The sequence below is a fragment of the Rhynchophorus ferrugineus genome, unplaced genomic scaffold, assembly GCF_030347505.1.
Source record: "Rhynchophorus ferrugineus isolate W39M unplaced genomic scaffold, kcgeb_rfMv2 rfM9, whole genome shotgun sequence".
Taxonomy (NCBI): domain Eukaryota; kingdom Metazoa; phylum Arthropoda; class Insecta; order Coleoptera; family Curculionidae; genus Rhynchophorus; species Rhynchophorus ferrugineus.
In genome coordinates this window covers 7,262,137-7,289,332 of record NW_027472588.1, presented here as the reverse complement: position 1 = coordinate 7,289,332, position 27,196 = coordinate 7,262,137, and the positions used below count along the sequence as shown (strand labels likewise).

General features: G+C 31.6%; 3 protein-coding genes and 1 pseudogene across 3 annotated transcripts; all 4 read right to left on the bottom strand.

Annotated features, from left to right (window-relative positions):
- Positions 1-6,360: 6,360 nt before the first annotated feature.
- LOC143203064 (cuticle protein 19 pseudogene) lies at positions 6,361-6,862 on the bottom strand (annotated as a pseudogene).
- A 1,585-nt stretch (positions 6,863-8,447) lies between these two features.
- Positions 8,448-16,980, bottom strand: LOC143203063 (uncharacterized). The gene is made up of 6 exons (XM_076415174.1): positions 16,848-16,980; positions 16,263-16,763; positions 11,513-11,548; positions 10,985-11,440; positions 9,052-9,087; positions 8,448-8,989 (listed from the first exon to the last, which is right to left on the bottom strand). The coding sequence occupies exons 1-6, from the start codon at positions 16,857-16,859 to the stop codon at positions 8,498-8,500; spliced, it is 1,533 nt and encodes a 510-aa protein (XP_076271289.1). The 5' UTR covers positions 16,860-16,980; the 3' UTR covers positions 8,448-8,497.
- On the bottom strand, positions 13,330-14,051 carry LOC143203270 (cuticle protein 19-like). The gene is made up of 2 exons (XM_076415441.1): positions 13,962-14,051; positions 13,330-13,880 (listed from the first exon to the last, which is right to left on the bottom strand). Exons 1-2 carry the CDS (start codon positions 13,971-13,973, stop codon positions 13,404-13,406), a joined length of 489 nt encoding a protein of 162 aa, XP_076271556.1. The 5' UTR covers positions 13,974-14,051; the 3' UTR covers positions 13,330-13,403.
- A 4,055-nt stretch (positions 16,981-21,035) lies between the features above and the next one.
- Positions 21,036-25,025, bottom strand: LOC143203056 (uncharacterized). The gene is made up of 4 exons (XM_076415160.1): positions 25,014-25,025; positions 24,586-24,955; positions 21,644-21,699; positions 21,036-21,581 (listed from the first exon to the last, which is right to left on the bottom strand). Exons 1-4 carry the CDS (start codon positions 25,023-25,025, stop codon positions 21,090-21,092), a joined length of 930 nt encoding a protein of 309 aa, XP_076271275.1. The 3' UTR covers positions 21,036-21,089.
- Between the last annotated feature and the right edge of the window lie 2,171 nt (positions 25,026-27,196).

Here is a 27,196-nt window from a genome sequence, read left to right as displayed (position 1 = left end):
TAGGGTGTGATGATTAGCCCCAATAGCCAATTAACTTTTAATTAATTAACTCCCAATGAGTTAAGTACCACAAAATTTCTAATAATGACTTTTTCACTGCTTACAGTGACCAAACTTGCTTTTTTTTTGTTTCCAGTCCATGACGAAAACAAGCCACGTGATTTCCAACTACAAAATGTGGGACCAATACTTCAAATGTATTGGGTTTTTTTTCTAAGTGTATCTTCGCAATATTCGCAATTGCATCCGGCTCGAAGAACCAATTTGTTGACAAAAAACAGACTATAGAACAGACGACAGTGAATAAAATATTACAATACAGTACGTAAAGATATTGAAATTATTAGAATCATTATTTCAACTTACAGTTCATGGGTTTGCAACATTTTTCATTGATTAGTGTTTTGGGTCAATTATATAGTATCTAAGTCACAATTTATAGGATTTCAATACCAGCACTCATGTGTTTTTATCAATTTTCAGCGTAGGTTTTTCAGTATCACTAAAACATCAAATTCTCTTTGAAATTATTCTGATGCAGTGTTTTTTGGCTCGTATTTCGACCTCTATAGAGCTGGTGAAATATATTGTTTATAAATATACTGCATATGTTTCTAGTGATATCTACATATTTTCTACAACAGTCTTTAAAATGTCAATATATTTTTTAACAGTGATACTAATATTGATATATATATATATATATATATATATATATATATATATATATATATATATATATATATATATATAAAGCGGTAAATAATTAGTTACACTTTATCTTCCCTGCCATTATGGGAGCTTTCATTTTTCAATTTTCCTATTCTGATAATTTTGTTGACGATGTAACTACAGGATTAATATATATTCACAAATCCAATCTCTAATGTTAACTTAGTATTTTGTTATCCTTTCTTGTGAATTTTATATAAGTTTCACAATCGTACATAACATATTAACAAGTATATAAAATAACATATAATTAGCGAATTATAAACATAACCAGAGGCAGATTATATTTAAATGCGCAGGCTCATAACGAGCATCTAGGAGCATAAAGGACATCTTGTTCACTTCCCTATAGTCTGGTATCGACATTATAATTCTTAGAGTTTGTTCAACAAGGCTCTCGTTATTCTCGATAAAAATCCTGCACTTATAATTTGTTTTATTTTAAATTACTTATAGTCGATGTCTATATCAAATTTACGACATAAATTGATATTTTAATTATATAAAAACCATACTAATTAAAACAATTGTACCTATTAAAAAATATTGTTGCTGTTTGTTCTTGCTTAATTAGTTTCGAAGTTGAGGTGTAAGCTTTATTATATATCTATTATCTATTTTTGCAGTATAATCTGTCGACGTTGCAATCAGGTCAACTCTATAAAAAATATATATTTAAATCTTAACAGCTTATTATATAATACATATCTTATTTGATATCATGGTTAAACTTTTGAATGCATTCTACTTTCCATGATGTAAAAAATAGTAACCCAAATGACAATAAACAAGTAACTTTGAGTTGATATGTGTATAGTTTTTATAATTTAATGAATATTTATAAATTTCACATAACAGGTCAATTAAAAAGTCCCTGGTCTGACACATAGATGGCTACTAGAATAAAATCCATATGTCGTTTTACTTAGCACTAACCCCCAAAAAATGCGTGTATAAATTTAGCAGCTGTCGGATCATTTGTGAATTATGGCATTTTGAATAAAGCAACTTTTGTTATTGTGAAAAAATGGATAAAAAGGAATTTCGCATGTTGATAAAATATTGCTTTTTGAAGGGAAAAAATAGAGTTGAAGCAAAAACTTGGCTTGATGCCGAGTTTCTGTACACTCCCCAGCAAAATCCACCATCCAGGATTGGTATACTAAGTTTAGACGTGGTGAAATGAGCACTGAAGACGGTAAACGCAGAAGACGCCCAAAAGAGCTTGTTATAGAAGAAAACATTTAATATATCCACATAATGATTTTGAATTACCGTAAAATGAAACTTAATGAAATAGTAGACACTCTAAAGATATCAACTGAACGTGTACATCATATCATTCACGCATATTTGGTTATGAGAAAGCTCTGTGCAAAATCTGTGCTGCGGGAGCTCACTTTTGACCAAAACAACGACGAGTTGATGATTCGGAGCAATGTTTGAAGATGATTAAGCGTAATAAACCCGAATTTCTGAGCCAATATCTGACAGTGGATGAAACATGGCTCCATCATTTCACTCCGAAGTTCAATCGACAGTCATCCGAGTGGACCGCACCCGCTCCACCCAAACAATGCACCGTGTTACAAGTCCAAAGGACAAGTCGTAGTACAAAAATGGTATCGAAAAGTTGGAGGGTTGCTATAGTCAGTGTATCACCCTTGAAGGGAATTATGCTGAATAAAAATAATTAATTTTGCGAAATACATGTATTTTACCATGATAAGCCGGGGACTTTTCAATTGACCTGTTAGAACTGAAGACCAGTGCTTCAAGTCAAACAGAAAGAAACCAATTCTGACTTGAGGAAAATGCAAGTAGGCGTGCCACAAAGTAATGTATTGGGACTAACACTTTATCTGCTACACACTTAGATCCGGTCTATATTCAATAATTATCATAATATCTTCTGTAATTCATATATCAGGATAATATAATATTCAATACTATGTTTTATGTTTATTTGTTATATTATATTATGTTTTATTTCTTATTAATCTTATTGTAAATATATTTACTGGTGTTTTTAGTATGTTACTTCATTGTTATTAAAATACGATGAAGCATGTTTGGGATTTTTTCACTCTGCCTCTTGTCAATTTGAAATTATTTAAAATCAACATGTAGCACAGATAATCAAACAATTATCCTTTCCTCTTTCAAATTAGTATGGGCAGGAATTCGTACATCTCCATCTGTTATCACTACTTGAAAAATAGTTGAAGCATGCATTTAACTGAAATAGTAATTAAAATTCTTAGTCGACTACTTCTTTTACTATCGATTACTTTTTAACTATCGACTATATCGCTTAGATTCAGTTGATAATTTCCTACGCTACTTTTGATTGAATAACAGAGGAAATGTTATTACAAAAAACAAATTGATTAGTCAACAATTTCAGCACAGATATGTCATTAAAAAAAACATTTTGCGATAAAGGATTAGTTCTAACATATGAATGTTTTCACCAATACATTCACGCGAAAAGTATTCGTATCTTTCCGCCTATATTACTAGACGGTAGACGATGTCATAACTGAACCAGTGAAAAAAAATTAAGGTTTTCAATTATGTAATGGCTCATTTTATTGTGGGCCATTTCTCTTTTCAAAAAATGTAACATGCCGAATGTGATTTAATAAAATATCAGATAACATCGTCGCTTTACTTGCAGATTATGTTATCTATGTGTTAGTGGTGAACAATATAAATGTTTCAAATGAAAACTGGTGTCAATTTAATCTAGAAAAATATCCGTCAAGTCTCTGATAGTTTATGACGTTACATGCTACATCAACTGGGTAGATATTTTACTTTCTGTTTCAAAAGATATATGATAATTTCTTGAGGTAACACTGTTGTCGCTTCCGGTAATTTCTGGAGTTGCAAATATTTATTCTGTCCAACATCTCTGGTAAATTATGTTCGCATTAATCGTTTACCAATTCGAATTATCATTGATGTCAATGATGAGTATTTCTTCTGCACTAATATGTGTAAGTTTTCAATAAGAATGATGGGGGTAATTAATAATTATCAAAATATTATATTTATTTCCTTTGGTTCCAAAGGTCCTTCCTCTGGAAATTGTAATGATTTGTTAAAAAAATTACCATGGAAAATTTTTGGTGATATTCTAATATTCCTAGAACTTAGACTGAACCTTTTTGGATATGCAAATGGTTGCATATTCATCTTGGAATATGACAGGGTTTGACAGCAATATATTAATCATAAAGATAACTTCGTCATTGCGGATGTCGGGATATTTATCCACATCATTCAAGCCAGTGATGTAAATAAAAGGACCGGCTGAATACCATGATAATGGCGCCCAAATCATAAAGGAACCAAGGATATTGTTGGCTTGTGAAACGTTAAAAAACATTACACTGAAATATAACCTACAAGACTTGGCATGTATAACACTGTATCTATTTTTATCGATTTTATAGATACATAGATAACTTTTCAGTAAACCTAGGCTTCAAGTGTCACTTGTACGTGTTTTGTACGAACTACGTCTCTACGTTTTTAACCGTCTTCAAAAAGGGAAGAGTTTCTACATTCGACTCTATATTTTTTTTAATGTATGTTCGCCGATTTCTCCATCAGTTATGGACCGATTTTCAAAAATTTTACTTTTTTATTCGAAAGAGTACACCGAGGTGGTCCCATTGGAACGAAGTCAGGTTCTAATGGGGGGAAGGGAGGAAATCGACGGAAACCCATAAATTTCAAAGGCATGTTCAAAGTTTTCACATATTTTTTCACATCTAAAATAATCAGATATTTGTGTATAATGTTATAATTGAACTGATGTGACGAAAGACTGAAAGTCGTTCAGTGGAAAAGCCCTTCTGTTGACTTTTTAGACACTATACATAGCATATGAGAAGTCGTAGAAATATTGCAGCAAACTGCTTCTATGGTGTTAGGGCGTTCAGTTCAAAAGTGGGGGCCGCGGATTCGGTTGCCGGCCGGGGGCAACAACTTTTTGTTGTTGTTCTAGTTTGGTTAGAACATTTGTTAAATTACCTAGGTTTGGTAGCGCATCTCGGGGCCTGAAGCATTCCTTATTTTTAATCATTAGTTTTTTATTCCTATTGATCCTCATACGGGCTTCACCTTTATTTGGCCCATCCTATATAATTGTTACTTGATAAAATAACTCCAAGGTGATCAGTTAGTAGTAGGTAAAATAATATTGTAAATAGATAAATGGGTTTAGGTAGGTATTAAGCTAAATTGTGTGTATATAGTAAAAAATAAAGTAAGTGTACTAGTGTTTATTTTTATTCATTTACTACAACGAATATTATATACATATTTTATTTAAAAACTTTTTTTTTGTGTTAAAATTCTTGGTTTATTTCTTTAATCTTTAGTGAGTTATTTAATTATTTTTTGAAGCCAGTTCAATTTTTTTGATAAAAATATATTTTTTAGTGATTTGGTCGTTTTATATGCATTATTTATATCACCACACTGATTATCTGACTGGTACTGACATCATATGATATCGAAGAGCGTTTTGGCGTGAATTTAAATCTCAAAAGAGAAAAAAGCTTTTTTTCCTGCATAAACAATATATTTTTAAGAAATATCAAACGCCTAATAAAGTAAATTAAAAAATGTCTACGATATTTAAATATGTATTTGTCATTATCATCGTCATGTATCAAATATTAATTAGGTTAATTTTTCATTATAACACCAAAATACATTTTTAATTCCCCACAATAGATCATCGAATAAGTCACAGATATAAAAGCCTTACGTTCATACTCGAGCTATTTTCACTAATCAGGCTTAATGCGGTCAATGTCTAGGTCGACTTCTTAGTGAAAGTTCTATCACACCTAATCAAAACATAAGATCGGTTTTAATTTTTTTTATTCAGGCCTATTATGAGCGTAAATAGTTAAATGTTATTTTATTGCAGAGGCAATTAAAAATGGCATTAAGGCGATGAAATTGGCGGCGATAATAAAAATATATTTATTACCGAGATATAGTAAAACTTCGCGAGTGAAATCAATTTTGATTATTTGTTAAAGAGCTTACAAACAGCTATCAATGTTACAGTTTTATAACCAAATATATTTGGGAGAGGAATTATTAATTATACAGTATTTATTTTTCTTGTTACAGACTTATTATTTCTTGAATACTTCTCTATTCCTATTATTTCTGCATGTGAATATTTCAGTTCTCAACAACAATCCGATTTGGGAGTAGAAAAACTATATTACTTGATATTGGGTATTATTCTCTATCTTTACATTGCGATTGTTAAAACATTCAAACCACTCAATTCAGTATCATCAGAGAACTTTGGAACACTTTGAATACTTTTCGCATAATTCACTTTCTTGAAAAACAGCTTGAAGCTCGCTTTTCCTATAATTGGTAAGAGACTTATTCTTTGATAGCTTTTACAATTTTTGCTACTTTCTTTTGAAATATTGACAATTTCTGCATTTTTCATGCAGACGGTATATAAAGTTTCCTTCCTTGGCTATTGTTGTTGTGGTAGTTCAATATAATAACAATGTGTTAAATATATGCAATATTTATTTAATTTATGTACAAGAACAATTAACTATACAAATAACAAATTTAATGATGGTAATATGGAGCGGCAGCTACGTATTTAGGAGCAGAAACTACCAATTTAGCAGCTGGAGCTGGAGCTGGATAGACTGGTTCTCCGGATTTTTCTACGACAGCGTTGAAACCGTCGTGTGGGTCCGCGGTGTAGTGGACGGTTCTCAAAGTACCGTCAGGTTCAGCGAGTGAGTAAGATCCCTTGACTACATCACCGTCGCGTACTTCGTGTTGGACCATAGTTAAATTCGTAGTGAGCTGGGGCATAGTAATCTTGAGCAGCAGCAGCCGCATATTTGGCAACGAGAGGAGAGGCATATTTAGCTACTACAGATGCACCATGAGCAACTACTGGTGCTGATACTGATGAGTAAGATGAGGCAGGTTGTAGAAGTCCTGCCTCAGCTACAGCGATGAAAGCTACTACAGCAATAACCTGCAATATATGTTACAAATTCGATCATATATAAATAATATAGCTTCTAAAATATAATTACTCTACCTTAGTGAACATTTTAGAAGAGCAAGACATCAAAAACTGTACTGATTATAATTATGGAACTGGGTGGTTTTTATATTAAAAATGTAACCTAGACATTCGCCAATCGTGGATAATATACCAATTAGGGGACAGTATATCGAAAGTTGTATAACAAAATATTTCTAAATGAACAGGTTATTATATAACAATAAAATACTTTTTTACCGTTTTAAAAGTATATCGATATAATCTTTGATAAATTGATATTTGTACTAAAATTGAACCTGTTACCTGTTTGTTAATATTATTTAATTTTAGTGTAATAAATCTAATAAGTAAGACAAGGTAATATTAACAATTTTTGGATATTAATTGATCATTTTGTTGAACATCACATTTCAATAGAATTTTGGTATTTTCTTTCTTTATCTAACAAAATTCTATGGCATGGTACGAACTACAAGCAGTCAAGGAGATAGTAGCATATTTTTTATGATCTAAGCTGGATTCTATTCATGAATTGCCTTTAATATGGTTAACAACTAGATGAACAGTATTATTTTTATCCTTTGGACGAACTGAACTTGATATATTTGAAGAAGAGTGAAAAAAGAAGAGAATGCTCGACAACATATCTTCTTATTAGAGTCCAAGATAACAGCATCCTGATAATGATGCATTACACGATATTCACCATTTTCGCCTTTTCAAAATTCAGCTTGCTCTGACAACTGTTCTTACAACTTAAAAAGTTGTTTTAGTATAAATATTTTAAAGTTTCTTTTATATTTTCAACGTTTAACTCTTTTTAAGAATATGTCCTTAAGAGAATTTTTCAAAATTTAAATTATTTTCGGAGATATAACTATTTTCAAAGCGAAACTTGCACTATCATTTGAACAATTTGATAGCAAAGGAAACTTTATTGAATAATGAAATTTACTTCTAATTAAAGACGTATTTTCAACCATAAAATTGTTATTTTTCTTATTAAATGGCAAACATTATGAAACATTATGAACAAAAATGACTTTTACATTCAAGCAAAGGCACGACAGCGTGATTCTGTGACATGGCAACGCTAATTCAGAATATGTAAAACCCAAAATAATTTCAAATTTTAATTTAATTAAAGTCCTACATCATCAGCCACCTTTCCTATTACAGGGATCTCATTTTCAAATGTATGTAGATTTAAGTAGATTTTCCATCATAATTTTTATATAGGGATCAAATTTTATTGGGTTCATTTCTTTGCATAATTATTACAATAATCTTTAAACCAGTAATAAAATGAAGCAATGCTACCAAAATTAATTTGATTGGTGTAGGCTACTTTGAGATGTTACAGAAATACTATACAAAAGTTGATTTTGGAGAGCAATTTAATGTAGATTAACATTTCTGTAAAAAAACTCAATATATTCCAAAAGGATTTGTTGTAACTCGCCCTTCTAAATATTTATGATGATAAATAATAAATTAAAAAGTGTTATTTTTAATGCTCATTCTGATGAACAGCAACATTGATTAATATTAAATTATCCATTAAGCTGGGTTTTGATTAATATGACAGTTAAAACAGTATATCTATTTTCAATCAATTTTTATTCCATAAAATGCGTTCTATACATAACAATAAATAAACAATATATTTAACAACTTGGCTTAATGATGGTAGTAGTATGGGGAGGAATGAGCTGGAGCAGCGGCTACATATTTAGGAGCAGCAACTACCAATTTGGCGGCTGGGGCTGGAGCTGGATGGACTGGTTCTCCGGATTTTTCTACAACAGCGTTGAAACCGTTGTGTGGGTCAGCGGTGTAGTGGACGGTTCTCAAGGTACCGTCGGGTTCAGCGACTGAGTAAGATCCCTTGACTACATCACCTTCACGGACTTCGTGTTGGCTCTTGTGGTCACCGGTATGTGGATCTTGGACACCGTAGTTGAATTCGTAGTGAGCTGGGGCATAGTAATCTTGAGCAGCAGGTGCGGCGTACTTTGCTACGAGGGGAGCAGCATATTTGGTTACGGCTGGAGCAGCATATACTGCTGGAGCAGCATGAGCTACAACTGGAGCCGATACAGATGAGTACGATGAAGCTGGCTGCAAGTAGCCAGCTTGAGCAATAGTCACGAAAGCAGCGACAGTGAGAACCTACAAAATATGAAAGAAATTCATTATGTTCCACCGTAATCTGTAACTTAATCACTATATACCTTAGAAAACATTTTGTTTATGCGAGAAATGTAACTCTACTGAAGAAATTACCTGTCGGTTTGATATTTATACTGCAAATTTAACCTAGACATTCGCTAGACTGATATGTATCACAATTAAGCGGTACAGATAGCGAAAGTGGTATATTACTAATCAAAACAACACAACAGGTTATTTAAGAGTAATGAAATATTTTATTATACTTGTTCGATATTTTTGATTATAATATTCATTGGAGATCTATATTAAAACTTCTTTTATCATAATATATTATTAGTTATAATTCGTGTTGTCGATTTGCTGGTATGATGTGCTGGAATTCATAAATAATATTATTGTTATTATAAAATTGTTAAATAAATTGTTTGATAAATATAAGGGACTATGCTGTTATTGATATTTTACACTTTTCATTGGCTTTTATAATTACTTAAATATTCAAGTGATTTGGAACAATAATTCTAAAACTACTATAATATCTTATTATCTGAGTGAAATTGGAACGTTACAACTGCGCTGGGTGTTTTGGTAGGTACACAATTAATTCAATTCCATAAAATCTATAAGTACACAGTAGTGATATATTCATAAAATGATATAATAACTGATAGACTTTCTAGTCGGAGTTACACTTGGTGTACTTTAATATTTCTTATTAGTATTTGGGTTTATAATAAGAGAGGAAATGTAAAATTGATTCAATTTTACATTGATTGATTTCAATAAAAGTTTGATTTTGATAATATTATTGAATTTTTAGATCTTATAAGGCAAACCAATTTATGCTTGCAATTAACATCATTAAATAGATAAGACATATATAAGGACAGTGGTATGTTGAAACTACAAGCTAAATCTAAAAATGACAGCTTTTTTTTTGAAAGCCTATCTTTAGTATCTCGAAATGATTCTTCCATGAAACCAAATTGGAGTATATCAATGCCAACTTAGTATTCACCAAATTATTTTGAAATGTTCATTCCTTATTGTCTGACAAAATGTATAGGTTTTATAAGATTGATAAATTATTACCTTTGTAATAAACAATTTTAGTTTACTTATTTGTACAAAAACTACAACAATATTATAAACTGCCGTTAAAATATTAGCTAACAATTAAATTAATTTTTAATTAAATTAAGAGTACTTTTGTCCAGATTGTCTACACTATTTTGCTTTATTGAGTTTCTACTCGATTTAAATAATAAACGAGTACTAGGACTATACTAAACGATAATAGACTAATGTACTAGGACATCGTTCTTATTTAATCGAGGACAGGTATATTAAAAATTCAAAATTTCATTTAAAGTCATTCCGTAGTTCCAGAAAGAAATTTCCAACATATTTTCAGTCAATCAACATAATATAAACGCTTAAATGTGATCATTAAAGCCTTGGAATATATGCCTTCAGCTACTGACGCAAATTTACCATTTCTGAAACATACCAAACATTAATGATAGGTTTAGATAGTACTTTGCACTAGTACCCAAGTAGATCGGTTTCTTTTAATTAAAAGCATACAAAACAAAATTGCAATGCTGTCTTACTGACTGGTAATGTGACCTGATTAAGGATTGAAGATATCTCATCAGAATTGGATATCAGCTATGGAAGTGATCAATCCATTATCACTAATCAACTTGGCTTTAAAAACACAATGCTGTTTGGAACAAATTGGAAGAAATATACTGGAAAACGTTCGAGCATCCTCCTTATATCCCTGACTTGTTAACTTGTGATTATCTTTTCTTTACACCATTGAAAGAATCACTTGGAGGCAAACTATTTGAAAGCAATGCAGAAGTAGAGGAGTATGTGCTTAATTGGCTGACAACAATAAAAATATCATTAATTTGTATGATTCCATTTATTATATTTGTAAGATAACATAACAATAAATATATAACTTAACTAGTGAGTGATTTAATATTTATAATAATATGGAGAAGCAGCTACGTATTTGGGAGCGGCAACTACCAATTTGGCAGCTGGAGCTGGAGCTGGATAGACTGGTTCTCCGGATTTTTCTACAACAGCGTTGAAACCGTTGTGTGGGTCAGCGGTGTAGTGGACGGTTCTCAAGGTACCGTCGGGTTCAACGACAGAGTAAGATCCCTTGATTACGTCACCTTCACGGACTTCGTGTTGGCTCTTGTTGTCACCGGTATGTGGGTCTTGGACACCGTAGTTGAATTCGTAGTGAGCTGGGGCATAGTAATCTTGAGCAGCAGGCGCCGCATACTTAGCTACCAGAGGGGCAGCATATTTAGCTACGACTGGAGCAGCAGGTGCAAGAACTGGAGTTGATACAGAAGAGTAGTATGTAGCTGGTTGCAAAAGGCCAGCTTGAGCAACGGCAACGAAAGCAGCTACAGCGATAACCTGTAAATTTTAATATTTATAATTATATACACACATGACTAAGTATAATTTCAAACTATATGAATCAAATACCTTGGCGAACATCGCGTATATTCGAGAATTGTGATTCTACTGAATAATTCTACCGCTTGTTTGGTTTATATACTAAAAATATAACATAGACATTCTCTAACCAGATCTGTATCACTATTGGACGACATAGGTGGCGAAAGTGTCGCATTTTTTGATCAAAACAAAACAGGTTATAATTTATTTAATTAATACTTATTTCTTGTTATAATTAGTTTATATTTTCGGTGTCTATATATGCTATATTAGTATTTTATTGCATTTTTAGGAACAACAAGTAGCAATTACTTCTAGTCTATATCTTAATATAGTCTCTGAGAAGGTCTATTTGCAGAATATCTAAGAAATATTATTTTGAATGGAATGCTATGAATAAAATAACATCTTTTAATAAAAATATTTTATGCAGTACGTCAATTTGTATTCTTTTTTGGGTGTTAGGGCAGATAAACTCGTTTTCATTATCTAACCCAATGTGATTAAAACGAACAAACTTTTAGATCGCTGAAGCTGCGGCCACAAAATATATTAAATTACTAGTTTCAACGACAGAACATTTTTATAGTAGAGTGCATAGTAGAAATAGATGAAGAGTGTATATTTAAGATGAAAATGAATAAATATATGTGCCTTACATTTAACAGGAGAAGTTTAACAATACCAGTCTTACCACTTATGCGGTCTATTTGCAGAATATCTATGAAACATTATTATGAATGGTATGTTATTAATGAAATAACATTTTTATATTTTTATATTAACATTAATGCTATGTTCTTCATTTCAATGTCTGTTGATAGTACAGAAATATTAGTATTCATCGCCTAAATCAATCTGCTTTAAATGTTTGAAAATTAAATATATGAAGTATAGAGATATTATTTTTATAATTTTGACACGTGAACGAAATCCTGAGCCTCCAATAAAGTCACTATAAAGATATTAATAATAGAAATTTCTGAATATAGAGGAGAACTTAATTTTATAAGTCCACCATAATATTTAATTCATAAAATTTTTGTTGAGATAGGGTTCCATGCTAAGATTCAACCAATATATGTTTGAGACTACTTCTTAAATGTTAAAAATGTTTTGAAGCTTCTTTTTTCGGTCCATGCAAAAACTATAGTTTTTTGAACAGGATAATCTGATGTTTATAATTTTAACGAAGCAGTTTATCTGAGGTGAGTTATTGCTGTTTGTTGATGAAATGTGTTTCGACGCTAAAGAAAGTTTTTTGTTAGAAATTGAGGTCTGAATGGATACTCATTTTGTGACTTAAGCCAATTAGGTTGGCTTAATACATAGAATTTCTATTTCTCTTAGTATTTATGACTTCACTATATTGCCCTAATAGTAACAATCTTACTTAATATATGTCATTGTGCACATTTTTTATGTAAATATTTTGAAAAGTATTACTTTTATCATTTAATCACTCTTGGTAACTACTAATTTTTTAAACAATTTTTTATCATATAACAGAAAATGGAAAATGATTTGTGTTATTTTTGAGTGAATATATATACCAACGACAAACGACTGACTTGTGTCGATATATAGCCTATATAATTTTACTATTTTCTTTTGTATACGGTGTTTCTTATATTGACACAATTTGCTAAAACAACAACAATATGTCACAATTTACATTAAGAAGAATATGAAAACTATAATATCCCAAATTATTCGCTTTATTCGAATGAACTTGTGCTATGCAACTTTTTTCGATGATTAACGTATCATTATTCATTTAATTTCGGAAGAAGCTATGAGGGGTCATGAGCAGCGCTATGAAACCGTGTAAGGATAAAACAATATTTATTATTATTATATCAATATTATATTTGTAAGATAACATAACAATAAATATATAACTTAACTAGTGACAGATTTAATGTTTATAATAATATGGGGAAGCAGCTACGTATTTGGGAGCGGCAACTACCAATTTGGCAGCTGGAGCTGGAGCTGGATAGACTGGTTCTCCGGATTTTTCTACAACAGCGTTGAAACCGTTGTGTGGGTCAGCGGTGTAGTGGACGGTTCTCAAAGTACCGTCAGGTTCAGTGACTGAGTAAGATCCCTTAACTACATCACCGTCGCGTACTTCGTGTTGGCTTTTGTGGTCACCGGTATGTGGGTCTTGGACTCCGTAGTTGAATTCATAGTGAGCTGGGGCATAGTAATCTTGAACAGTAGTAGCGGCATACTTAGCTACCAGAGGGGCAGCATATTTGGCTACGACTGGAGCAGAATATACTGCAGGAGTTGCATGAGAGAAAACTGGAGCTGATACAGATGAGTATGATGAAGCTGGTTGGAACAATCCAGCGTGGGTAACAGCAGCAAGAGCTGCTACAACAATAACCTAAAAAACATCATTATTTACATCCATAGCACATACTAATCATCGAACTATAAACTATTTTTAAACCACTTTTATATCTACCTTAGCCAACATGTTGTATGGTATGAAAATTGCAACTATACTAGAAACATTCCTAGCTTGTAAGGATTTTATACTGTATTTTTAACCTAGACCTTCATTAGACAGAAATGAATCAATATTTACAGGTTATTATCTAACCGTAAAGCTGCTTAAATTGCAGCTCATTTATGTTTTAATATTATCATATATTTCAGCGTTGTTATATATCTGTGTTATAACATAGTGTCAGCATAATTTATTGCTATTGACGTTTTGCGAAAAATATTTAGCCTCTGGAAATTTAGTATATTTTTTTTGCTATTATTCATTTTCCTAAGATCTCAGAGAAGTTGTGGCCTAGGCATTGGTAGTATATTCATTGGTTGTACATTCACCTAAATCTTTTTTTGTGAATTAAAGTTTTGCGATATATACACAAAATTATATTTCGAACAAAACAATTGTAATTTGTTGCTTTGATACAAATATTCATGCATAATAGTATTCCTGACAATCATTTAAAATTTGGGATATCTCACTTAATAGGCTTCAAGGTAGACAGTTTTTAACAATACAAATTATACTATAAATTACAATATAAACTATATTACAATATAAATTATATTACAATATTATATTATATATTATTTTTTGATAAAATCTGTCTTATATATAAGTTTCTAAGTTTGTAAGTTTGATTGACGAATATGAATTGAGACTTTTAAATATTTTTACTGAATAGAGTGGTGTCGAAAATTGCCGCTACTATTTTGATTGTGTTGTGTAGACGGCGAAATTTTATTATATAGTCTATTCAAAACAGTAGCAACTCTGAGTTTCAGTACATTTTGGCTGTGACATATAACAAAATTTTATTTTAATAAAATAATGCAACAAAAATGTAATGAAAAAATGTATCATAATTTATTTTAACATGATAGTACATCTAATGCATATATTATCGAAGAAGTGAAAACTACAATTAATTATACAGCCACACTAATTTATAGGTTAGCAATGTATATTATATATACATTTAACTTTTTTCAACGAAAGTATAGGTAGAGTTCTAGGCGCGTTTTTTATATAGTAATATCTCCCGAAGGCCTAATATCTAATTAACAATTGTATATCTGAGTAATGTATTTTACTTTCATTAAAGAACATATTTGTATTTTACACTTAGTTCTTGTTTCCTTTGGTGCAATGTTTCCTTGTAAAGTCATTATGATAATACTATATTTATTTTTAGTTTCTCCTGTATACATCGTTCTTGATAGAACTACATTTAATCACTCAATTCTCCTTAATGCATTTAAAAACAATCTCTGAAAGTTCCATTAAACCCCCTCGTGGGTTATCTTTACATAACTTAAATTCTATATTACCCAACAGTGTATGAAGTGAGGTTCTACATCCACCAAATAGTTGGCTTTTTATGGATACTTTCCGAGCCAACAACTTTTTCTGAAATAATTGTATTAAATTATATTTCGATTGAAAAAACTACTTAATGTTTTTATACATTTCGTATATTTGATCTCTGATACAGCTAACATCAAGCTGATCTTGATTCGTCATCTGTTTCGCATAAACATGGTTTCTTTTTGATGAATTTAATGCTATTTTGTTTTTTATTTTTTGGGATATTTTTGTAACCGTGCCCGTACTAATTAATATTTAGTGCAGCTGCAACGCGCAAAAATATTTTCAATAAAAACCGCGGGGATTTGAAATTTTTTAACGTTTTTTAATCTTTGAAATTTAACGTTTGCCGGTTTTAACTATAATATTTTGAATGATTTTGTAAACGTTTGACAAACAGAAAACTTTTGCAGGCTTTTTCTGTTACAAGTTCGAACTTCTCTAACAGTATTCTATCTCTTTTTAAATAGAATAAAATGAGAAGGAAAATATTGTCTGACTGAAAAACGAATTTACAATTATTGACAGACACATAGTGATCACGTGTGTCACTACTGTTTTGAATAGACTATAGACAAATATACGCCACGAGAACGAGCAGAAATAGTGACAATATTATTTGAAAATAATCGTTCCATTATTGCCACTCAGCGGAAATTGCGTAAATGATAGCGGGACTTGCACCACTCTATATAACATTTTTCTTCTTATAAAGGGTTTATAATATTGTGTAAATTTATTTTTAATCCTTAAAATTGCTTTAAATTTTTAATGGTTGTCCTTTTTAGCTTAGATTTTAAGTAATAATTTATTGTTTATGTTTTTAATGCTTTTATTTGCTAGTTCCTTATAATCTACATAACAATAAATAAATAATTGGTCTAATAACAATGCTTAATGATGGTAGTAGTAGGGAGAAGCGTGAGCTGGGGCAGCAGCTACATATTTGGTTGCGGCAACTGGGGCAGAAACTACCAATTTGGCGGCTGGGGCTGGAGCTGGATGGACTGGTTCTCCGGATTTTTCTACGACGGCGTTGAAACCGTTATGAGGGTCAGCGGTGTAATGGACAGTTCTCAAGGTACCGTCGGGTTCAGCAACAGAGTAAGATCCCTTGACTACATCACCTTCACGGATTTCGTGTTGGCTTTTGTGGTCTCCGGTGTGTGGGTCTTGGACTCCATAGTTGAATTCGTAGTGAGCTGGAGCATAGTAATCTTGAGCAGCGGGGGCGGCGTACTTGGCTACGAGAGGAGCAGCATATTTGGCAACGGCTGGAGCAGCATATACTGCTGGAGCAGCATGAGCTACAACTGGAGCAGATACGGAGGCATAAGAGGAAGCTGGCTCATAGTAACCGGCATGAGCAACAGCTACGAAAGCGGTGATGGCAAGAACCTAAAAAGTATATACCATATTCGTAAAAATAATCGTACCAACATTTTAATTGAATATTTAAAGGATAATATTGAACCTATCTACCTTAGCGAACATCTTGATTGAATGAGAACTGAAACTACACTGAAGAAATCACCAAACTGGGCGGTTTTTATAATCCAAATTTAACCTAGACATTCACCAGACAGAAATGTATCACAATAAGGAGACGCGTATATCGAAAGTGGTGTATTACTAAATGAAATTGTAACATAACAGGTTTTTATTTAACAATGTAGTAGCCATTATTTTTTACAGCTAATTTGTTTATGTGAATATAATTTAGTAAAATTAAAATAACCATCATAATAGTATTATATTAATCTAGAATCTGTTAATTAGCTCTTATTGACTGTTACATATATAAAACATTATTATATTATATCAAACTGATATACAGAAATCAGAAATTGATTTCATTAAATAACATTGTTTTCAATATATATATATATATATATATATATATATATATATATATATATATATATATATATATATATATATATATATATATCCAGAAATGTTTGTCTAAGTACAGATTGCTTTTATAAAAAACAATGCTGATGATGACCGTGACCTAATTATTAAGCATTTTATTCAAATCAGCTTGCAACTATAGCTTATATTTCATTAAAGCTCCAAGGACAATTAGAATAACCAACCCCTTACTTTTAAAAGTCGTTAAAAGTATTTAGAATATCAGTAATTTAATCATATTTATGGAGCAGTTATATTTGGCGAATAATTAGAAGTGATATATAAAATGCATAAAATTTTATATCATATTTTTACAATCGTTTAAGAAGCCAAAGGAGTCAACTGGTCCTAGGATCCTAGATTATTTTACTAATCCACATAATCTAATACATAATCGCTTGTCCTCCTACCATTTATTTTTAAATAAAATAAAGAAATAAGATTCACAATATTGAAGCTGTTGTTTTAGAAGAAGGTATTGCTTTGAATAATAAAAACATTCAGTAGATACACTATCACTTATATGAGTGTTCGATGTTTATGGTGATGACTGCTTAAGCCAAGGCCAGTGTCAGAATTGATTTCGCTTCTGAATTTGGTATCAAAGACAATCGGCCAATAGTTCAAAAAGTGGATTAAACTCTGTGAAATATCGACGTAGATATCATTGTTGATCTACACAATGATATAAAACTGTTTTGAGTAATTTAAGTCAGATTGGATATTAAACACTATCGATGCTTGGTTTCCACATGAATTAACAGTGACAAATTTAAAAGACACGGTTTCCCTTTGTGAATGGCTATCAAAACGAAACAAATTCGAGCCATTTTTGAAACCAATGATTAGGACCGATGATTGTGCTGGAGAAGCTTCACGCTTCACACACACTGTTGAAAAAATGACATTGACGACAAAGAGGGTGATGGGTTTATTGATATTAGAAATGTTTATATAGCGCGAACTGCTTGAAGCTCTTCATCAAAATCGCCATTTATTTCTGATAAATTATTATAAATGTTAGAGTATGTTAAAATTATTATAATATTAATGTAATACCTATTAATCACAAGTTTTACCTAATAATAATATAAAGTAAAAATATAATATATAGTAAAAACCTCTATTAGCGCCAAGCAGTAACTTACTTTGCAGCCACACTTCGAACCATTTAAATAGATGAAGAGGTGGTTGATATTTACAATAAAATCAAAGGGCAAAATTATTTTAATATTCCTCTTAGTATCTCTTGAAAATAAGCACTGTTACGATATCATAACTAATTTGTATGGTAAAATTAGCAAATTAATTTAATAAAATATAAATCAAAGTTTTCTAAATATATTTGTTTATTTCTTTGTAAATTTGGTTTTTTGAAATTACGAGACATTTACGTAACGATATACGATTAATGTGTCGGTAACCTAATATATACAGTCCGCGACAAAACTTTAGCACGTTACAGATTGTTCACATCTAATGTTAATATAAATATATTTTATGGTTCACGTAAATATTTTATTATTCTCTTAAAGAACGATAATAACACTTACAGGTATTTAACTAAAGATCAGATGATTTTAAGGCGCTGATAGTTGAGAGGGATTTCATAGTTATATTAAATTGATAAGTGATGATAAGGTGTTGCCGTTTATACTACGAAAATAATTAAAGATTACTTTTTCAGAACACAATATTCGAATTTTAAACTCGCACCCTTTATTAGAATTTTATTGACAATGGTAAATAATTTAACAATGTTGAACATTTAAAAAATGCTATTCAATATGACCAGAAATAGTTAGGTTAGATATTATGTTAAAAACCGATATTAAACTCTACCGAAGAGCGTATTAGAGTTATGAAAAATAAAAGAGGATCTATCGATTAGTGAATTTTTTTTTAAATGTATTATTTAATAATTACATTGTTACTAGTTGTTTCCGACCAACCTACAATTTGTCTTTATGATAACTTAAATCTAGGTATATAACTAGGAGAACCCATCGGCCCTATCTCAGTCTTTGGTGAAATAATATTTATATATGTCACTGCTGTATTTTTAATTATATGCACCTCATAACACAACCCTACACAAAATCAGATGGTTTGATACTTTTGAATCTGTGTCCTGTTCTGGTGGTATCCAAAATTTGCAATACTTCAATATTATCATCAGAATGTAGTCTTTCCTCATGTCCCCTTGCAATCATCTTGATTTCTTAATTGACTGTGGGTATCTGAAGGTCTAGATGTCAGTTCTGTAGTATTTGAGTGCGCTCACAATACTTCTCAGGACTTTGTTCTGAAAATTTTGGAATTTGTTACTCTTTGCAGAACACCCCCATAGTTGAACTTCGTATGTCCATATAGGTTTCAATATTTACTTATGTAATAGCAATTTATTATGTACTGATAATTGTGATTTCCTTCCAATTAGCCAATACATTTTCCTATATTTCAATTCCAGTTTTTATCTTTTCTGCTTTATATGTTCTTTCCAGCGAAGTTTTGCATCAAGATTCTTTCCGAGATATTTAGTGTTGTTGCTATATGGATAGATAGTATGATTTAATGTTATTGGTGTATTGGCACGGTCTAATTATAGGTGAACTACAGATGCACAGATTTACTTTCGTTAATTATTATTTTCCAAGCTTGTGTCTAATTATATATATTTTCACTTAATTCTTGTAATTTTCATGTGGCTTCTTCACAATTGTTTCCGACAGGTATAATCAGCAAATGTAGCCAACGTAATATTCTCCATTTGTGGTATATCACAAGTGTAGAGTAGATAAGAATTGGCCCCGGTACACTTTCTTGTGATACACCTGCTTTAGCTTCTTTTATTACAGAGTCAGTTTCTTCTTGTCTAACTCTAAACATTCTGGCTGTAATGTACGATTTTAGTAGTTCGGTGTGTTTTTTTTTTGGTAAAATTCTGTAGTTTATGAACAACGCCTTCATGCCAAACCATATTGAAGGCTTGTGCGACATATAAGAATATGGCTGATTATATTTTTTTACTTTCGTAGGCGATTACTGAAATAAAAAATTAAAATAATCAAATTTTTACTAAATGTGTTATGGTTTCGTCGAGTAGTGTAAGTCGCAAATTTATTATTGACTTACAGGTAATCTTTTAATGGCTATATTAATTTTAGAATCTAAAATTTTGTTAGGTTATGTGTGAGTGCCAGTCATATAGTGTTCCATCTACAATTATTCTTATAACTACTTAAATTATATGGACATTGATTGCCAACTTCCAATATTGCAAGCATATATAGAGATAGGTATAGAAACAATTAAATCGAGAGGTACTAACAATTTTTCTGGATTGGACAAATTTTAAGCAAATTAGAAACGAGAATATAACTGCTACATAATAACTTCCAACATTTGTATCAGTATTTAATAGTTAGCTTGCTAGAAGGTCTGAAAAGAAACAGTGACTGAAATTTGAACCAAGAGATACTGTGTGAGAGTTTCCAATATTTATCAGTCCCAAAAGAGACAATGTAGAAAAAATTTAATCAAAATTGCGATGTTTGGCAATTCTGCTTGATTCTTCTTATTAATTAAGTCCCTAATAATTGAGAGCCATAATAATTTTTACTTTATTATTAGTATTACTATTAACTCGAGTTCATCAAATTTTTGATACTTTGTTTTTTATATTTTGTATTCAGTATTTTTGAATATGTTCTAGAAATTAAAGAAATAAATATTTGCATTGCTTTTATTAGCTAAATTTCATTATAATCTACATAACAATAAATAAATAAATTAGTCAACGATAGGCCCTTAATGATGGTAGTAGTATGGAGAAGAGTGAGCTGGAGCAGCGGCTACGTATTTAGGAGCAGCGACTACCAATTTGGCGGCTGGAGCTGGAGCTGGATGGACTGGTTCTCCGGATTTTTCTACGACAGCGTTGAAACCGTTGTGTGGGTCGGCGGTGTAGTGGACGGTTCTCAAGGTACCGTCGGGTTCAGCGACGGAGTAAGATCCCTTGACTACATCACCTTCGCGGACTTCGTGTTGGCTCTTGTGATCACCGGTGTGTGGGTCTTGGACTCCGTAGTTGAATTCGTAGTGAGCTGGGGCATAGTAATCTTGAGCAGCAGGGGCGGCGTATTTAGCTACGAGAGGAGCAGCATATTTGGCTACGGCTGGAGCAGCATACACTGCTGGAGCAGCATGAGCCACAACTGGAGCAGATACGGAGGCGTAAGAGGAAGCTGGCTCATAGTAACCGGCATGAGCGACAGCTACGAAAGCCGCGATGGCGAGAACCTAAGGAATATATTATTATGTAACGAGAATGACTCATTGTCTATTTAATAAGCATACACTACCTTAGAGAACATCTTGTTTGTCTGAGAACTGTATGTGTACTGAAGAAATGGCCTGGCTGGGTGGTTTTTATATTGCAAATTTAACCTAGACATTCACCAGACGCTCGACTGTAATATGTGTCACAGTTAAGGAGTACACGTATCGAAAGTGGTCCATTACTAAACGAAATTCTAACCAAACTGGTTATTATTTAATAGGCAAAGGACCATTAATTCTTTAGAATTGTTCAATACTTTTCAGTGCGCTTATTTTTTTTTAAATAAAGCAGTAAATAGTTTTTTACATATGAAATATTATTATTATCAAATATTAATAATGAATATTAACAATGTCTTGTCAATGAAGTCTAGTGGTAGTGCAAGTATTTATGAATTATCAAATGAAATCAACTATAATTTATTTACGGTTTTGTTATTTTCTATCCGATTTTTTAAATTTTATTGCATTAATTATAGAGTTATTTCAACGGAGATATAATGTTTAATAATTATAAAAAGCATATTAATAATATTTCTTCAGTTGACTTTCAATTTTTGTTCGCTATTTTATTATTGACAGGTTTTTGTAATAGATACTTTGTTAATAGTTTCAATCTTGGTCTGAGGAGCATGAGATTATCATCAAACATCCACTTTGGCCCTCACAATCAACAAATCTCAATATAATTGAACCATTATTGAATGTTTTAGAGCAGTGCCTGAGGGGTAGGAGAATTTTCATCTCCGACGTTATTGAAGCAATTAACAGATGTTTTGGTACTATAGTGGGATATTCAGTTGGAAATTGTTCAGACACTCTATGAATTTACTTTGCGAAGAATCTCAGCAGTCTTAATTAACATATTGCGAAGATGTGAGGTGTTCATATTATATTGTCCATACCTTGTACTTTCGAATAATATGTCCTTTATTACTACTTAACATGTTTAAAGTATGTATTATTACTTAATGGAAATTAATATGCTTCATTTTTTGTTGCCTATTTAGCTTATATAATATCTATATTGTCAAATTAATTATATAACTTATGTCTTAATGCTGTCTGAATTGGAAAATGTTATCCTTAAACTTTAATCAGTCAATTTGATTAACAAAGCTTTCATGTTTTTATAAGTTGATATGACTCCTGAGCAAATTACAAATTGGCTCTAAAAACTGTAGCTATAAAAAAGTGTTTTCACATCCAGCATCCAGCAAGCCATAGATTTTGAATACATTTTTAGTAGACCTTGAATATATTTTGATGTGGGGACAAGTGTTTCTCATTTATAAGGAATTAACTGAAACAATTTAATTTCGTTGAGTCTAATCAGCACTGCAAAAGAAAGAAGGACATTATATAAAATTATATTCATCCTTTCAAGGAGGTATTACTAAGTTTTAGCGCCCCAATGTAGCAAATATGTTAGCAAAATTTAGATGTCTGATGAGTAAGAACTTCTTGTACAATATTCTCGATTTTTATTTCCTGAAAACGGTGAGTGAAGAGTTAGGGTAATGAAAGAGGCGGAGAAATTATGCCAGTGATGGTCAACATGATGGGTGATTATTGTTGAGGTTTACTTAGTGCTCATATTATATGATATACGTCATATTACATGATCAAAATAATATAAAATACGATTTTAGCACTTTTCAGCAATCGAATTAAACATTGCTTATAAATATTTGTATTCCTGGCTTGTTGTATCGTAATATGAGTAAAGCTTTTTCTCTAATTAAATCAAAAAATAGAAGACGTCCAACAGACAGCACAATAAGTAATTTTAAAAGTGAAATAAAAATATTCGTCAAATTAGTATATGATAACGGATAAAGAAATAAATTCATCGTTTCAGTTAATTGAGCAGTGACTTGTGGCAATCTACCAAAGAGGCCAAAAGTCAGTTAGTGAAAGGGACAAATAAAAATTTAATTGAGATTAACTGAATTAATGTTAACCAAGGCAAGACATCATCATACAAGTCAATGATGACGATGACTTGATCGTCTACGTGTAGTTGCACTCAAGGGAAAACCCCATCACCAAAAGGCATTAGCAATACATTTGAACATTTGAAGGCAATAAAGAGGCATGAGAACATATGTATCATACTTTTATGTGATTTTCTGATGAGATGAAGCCAATTTTCATCAAGGTTAAATTCTTATATACCAGATCCTAATGAATTTTTAATATGATCTTAATATTATGTTAGAGACGAGTGAAAGGTTTAAAATAAGTTAATACAGGACATACCGTTAGAAAATGGCAAATATAGTCAAAACAAATTCAATCTGTCTTGATATTATTGCGAAATATGACCTCGATATATTGGTACCAAACTATTTAAATTGTTACTAGAAACAATAGTCCTCAATTGTGTCTGCATGGAGATAAGACTATTGTTTCATCATCTGAAGGTAGTCTGATTTGTGTTGACCATTAATAATCAATAATGATGGATTATATTGTTTGATCTTTCTGACTATAATGACGATGATTGTTTTGACGCTATATTAGGTTGACAAGAAAGTAAATTTCTTGTGTTCTAGACATCTACAATATTTTTAGGTATCATATTATAGGATTGTAATATTGTTTTTCTGCTTAAAAGGTGCCGAATTAAGAGTCAACAAAATACTATATGAATTAATTCATACTTTTCCTGTTTACGTAAAGAAAAAAAGTTTCTGGTAAAGATTATTAAGTGCTGTTAGAAGCTTAAGCTTATGGATCATCGATATCTATCAACAAACATTATAGAGGATTTTGTTCCAGTGCCTTTAAACGATTGATAAATAATGCTTTTGTTAAATTAAATCTTTAGAAAGGGGTAAAATATAATTGTTTAGTGCAGAGTAAAATACTGTTATTCTTGATGATATAAAAAATATATTCCTAATCTACATAAAAGTCAATAACAACAAATAAATTATTCAACATCTAAAAACAACAACTTAGTGGTAGTAAGCTGGGGCAGAATAAGCCAATTTGGCTGGGGCAGCGTAAGCTAACTTTGCTGGAGCTGGAGCTGGATAGACCGGTTCTCCAGATTTCTCTACTACAGCGTTGAAGCCGTTGTGGTCATCAGCGGTGTAGTGGACAGTTCTTAAGGTACCGTCAGGTTCAGCGACTGAGTAAGATCCCTTGACTACATCACCTTCGCGAACTTCATGTTGAATTTTGTGATCGCCAGTATGGGGGTCCTGGACTCCGTAGTTGAATTCGTAGTGAGCTGGGGCATAGTAGTCTTGACTCTCGGAATATTTACCAACTACCGGCAAAAAACCAGCATAACCAACCGCTACAAGAGCTGAGAAAAAGGCGATCTAAAAAAATAAGTACAGATAACATACAAAATTATTAAAAATTATCGAAAAATCATACTTTGGTGAACATTTTTGTTAAGATTCAGTTATGGAACTGTACTGGTCCAATAATGTCCACTGTCGCTTTTTATATGACAAATTTAACCTAGACATTCACCAGACAGAAATGCGTAGCAATTATTACGTGAACAAGTCGGCGCAATAAAGAAATTGAAAGTGTTAAGTGGCACAGAAGCTGCTCTACATTTCCTTTTGTAGGTTATTTTTTATATATAATATCTACCTTTTTCTTATTGCCATGAGATTGCTAATTTATATAATTAGTGGGTGGCTTTAATTGGTAAAATTATAAGTAGACGACAGTATTGGTGTCAAATTTTCCGCACCCAATGATATTAACGATTTCACCAACCACATGAGCTATCACTATTGTTAAACTTTTTATTTTCAATTTTTATATCTCTACGTTCGAACCTCTGATCACTGAAATTACTTATCTCATTATTATATATATATATATATATATATATATATATATATATATATATATATATATACATTATATAAATAACTTCATAAAATAAAATACTAAATGTATATTATTGAGAGGCTGGAATAAAATTTTACAAATTTATTTTTACCAGAGACCTATCTCATTTTATTTGTTTATTAAAGATAAATAAATATATAAATCAGAAACTCCTAATACCTTGTCAAACATACGAAAACCTAAATAAATACGACATTTATACAAGCAGAATCCACTTAATCCACTTGGAATTTTAAATGATTTCAACAGTCGAGCATTTTATGTAAAAATGTTCGAATTTAGGATTTTATTTAAGATGTTTTAGTTAACGCGACTAATTAGTTTTATATAAATATAGGTGGGACCATATAGGGGGCGTGTAAACTTAATTAAATATTATGATATTAATTAATAATTGTATTAAGTGCTTGTAAGTATTTTGATCGGCGATATATACTGGTGAAAAGACGAACTATTAACTCTTAAACAACCTAACGTAATTGTTAAATTCGACGGTTTTAACATTTTACCCATCAAACAACAGTTTTTCATTTAGTTACTAACATTTAGTTAATTAACAGTTAGATGCCGGACACTGCGCCAGGAAAATCAGCCATCAAGGATTGGTATGCTAAGTTAAGACGTGGTGAAATGAGCACCGAAGACTGTGAACGCAGTGGACGCCCAAAACATATTGTTGAAGAGAACGAGAAAAACATTTAAAAAATCCACAAAATGATTTTGAATTACCGTAATTTGAAACTGAATGAAACAGCAGAAACCATAAAGATATCAACTGAACTTGTACATCATATCATTCACGAATATTTGGGTATGACAAAGCTCTATGCAAAGTGGGTGCCGCACGAGCTCACTTTTGACCAAAAACAACGACGAGTTGATGATTCGGAGCAGTGTTTGAAGATGATCAAGCGTAATAAACCTGAGTTTTTGCGTCGATATGTGACAATGGACGAGACATGGCTCCATCATTTCACTCCATTCGATAGTCATCCGAGTGGGCTGCACACGATGAACCCGTTCCAAAGCGTGGGAAAACGCAACAGTCGGCTGGCAAGTTTATGGCGTCTGTATATTGGGATGCGTAAGGAATAATTTTCATTGACTATCTTGAAAAAGGAAGGACTATCAACAGCAACTATTTTATAGCTTTATTGGACCGTTTGAAGGACAAAATCTCGAAAAACGGCCGCATTTAAAGAAGAAGAAGCTGCTGCTTCATCAAGATAAAGCACCGTGTAAGAAGTCAGTAAAAACGATGGAAAGAAAAAGTTGGAGGGTCGCTATAATCAGTGTATCATCCTTGAAGGGAATTATGTTGAATAAAAAAACTAATTTTGCCAAAAAAATGTGTTTTACTATGGTAGGCGGGGAACTTTCCAAATAACCTGTTGTTATTGATTTATTCAGTGTATAAAGGCGAATCATTACTCTTGTTGTTTGAATTAAGAAATGCTGCACAATTTTAAATTAGTTATTTTGATCTTAATAGCAAAGGACGACCTGGACTACCAAACAAGTCAGAAGACAATAAATTTCTAGGCTTATTGGTTTAAAACCCAGCTAAAACTGTCAAAGAACTTTCAGTTAGCTTAGCAGCTAACTAGTCAACTATTTCCGGATGTTTACGTGCTCTACAAGAGGTTCAAAAAGAGGGAAAATCACTACTATATGAATTGACAGGAACTGCA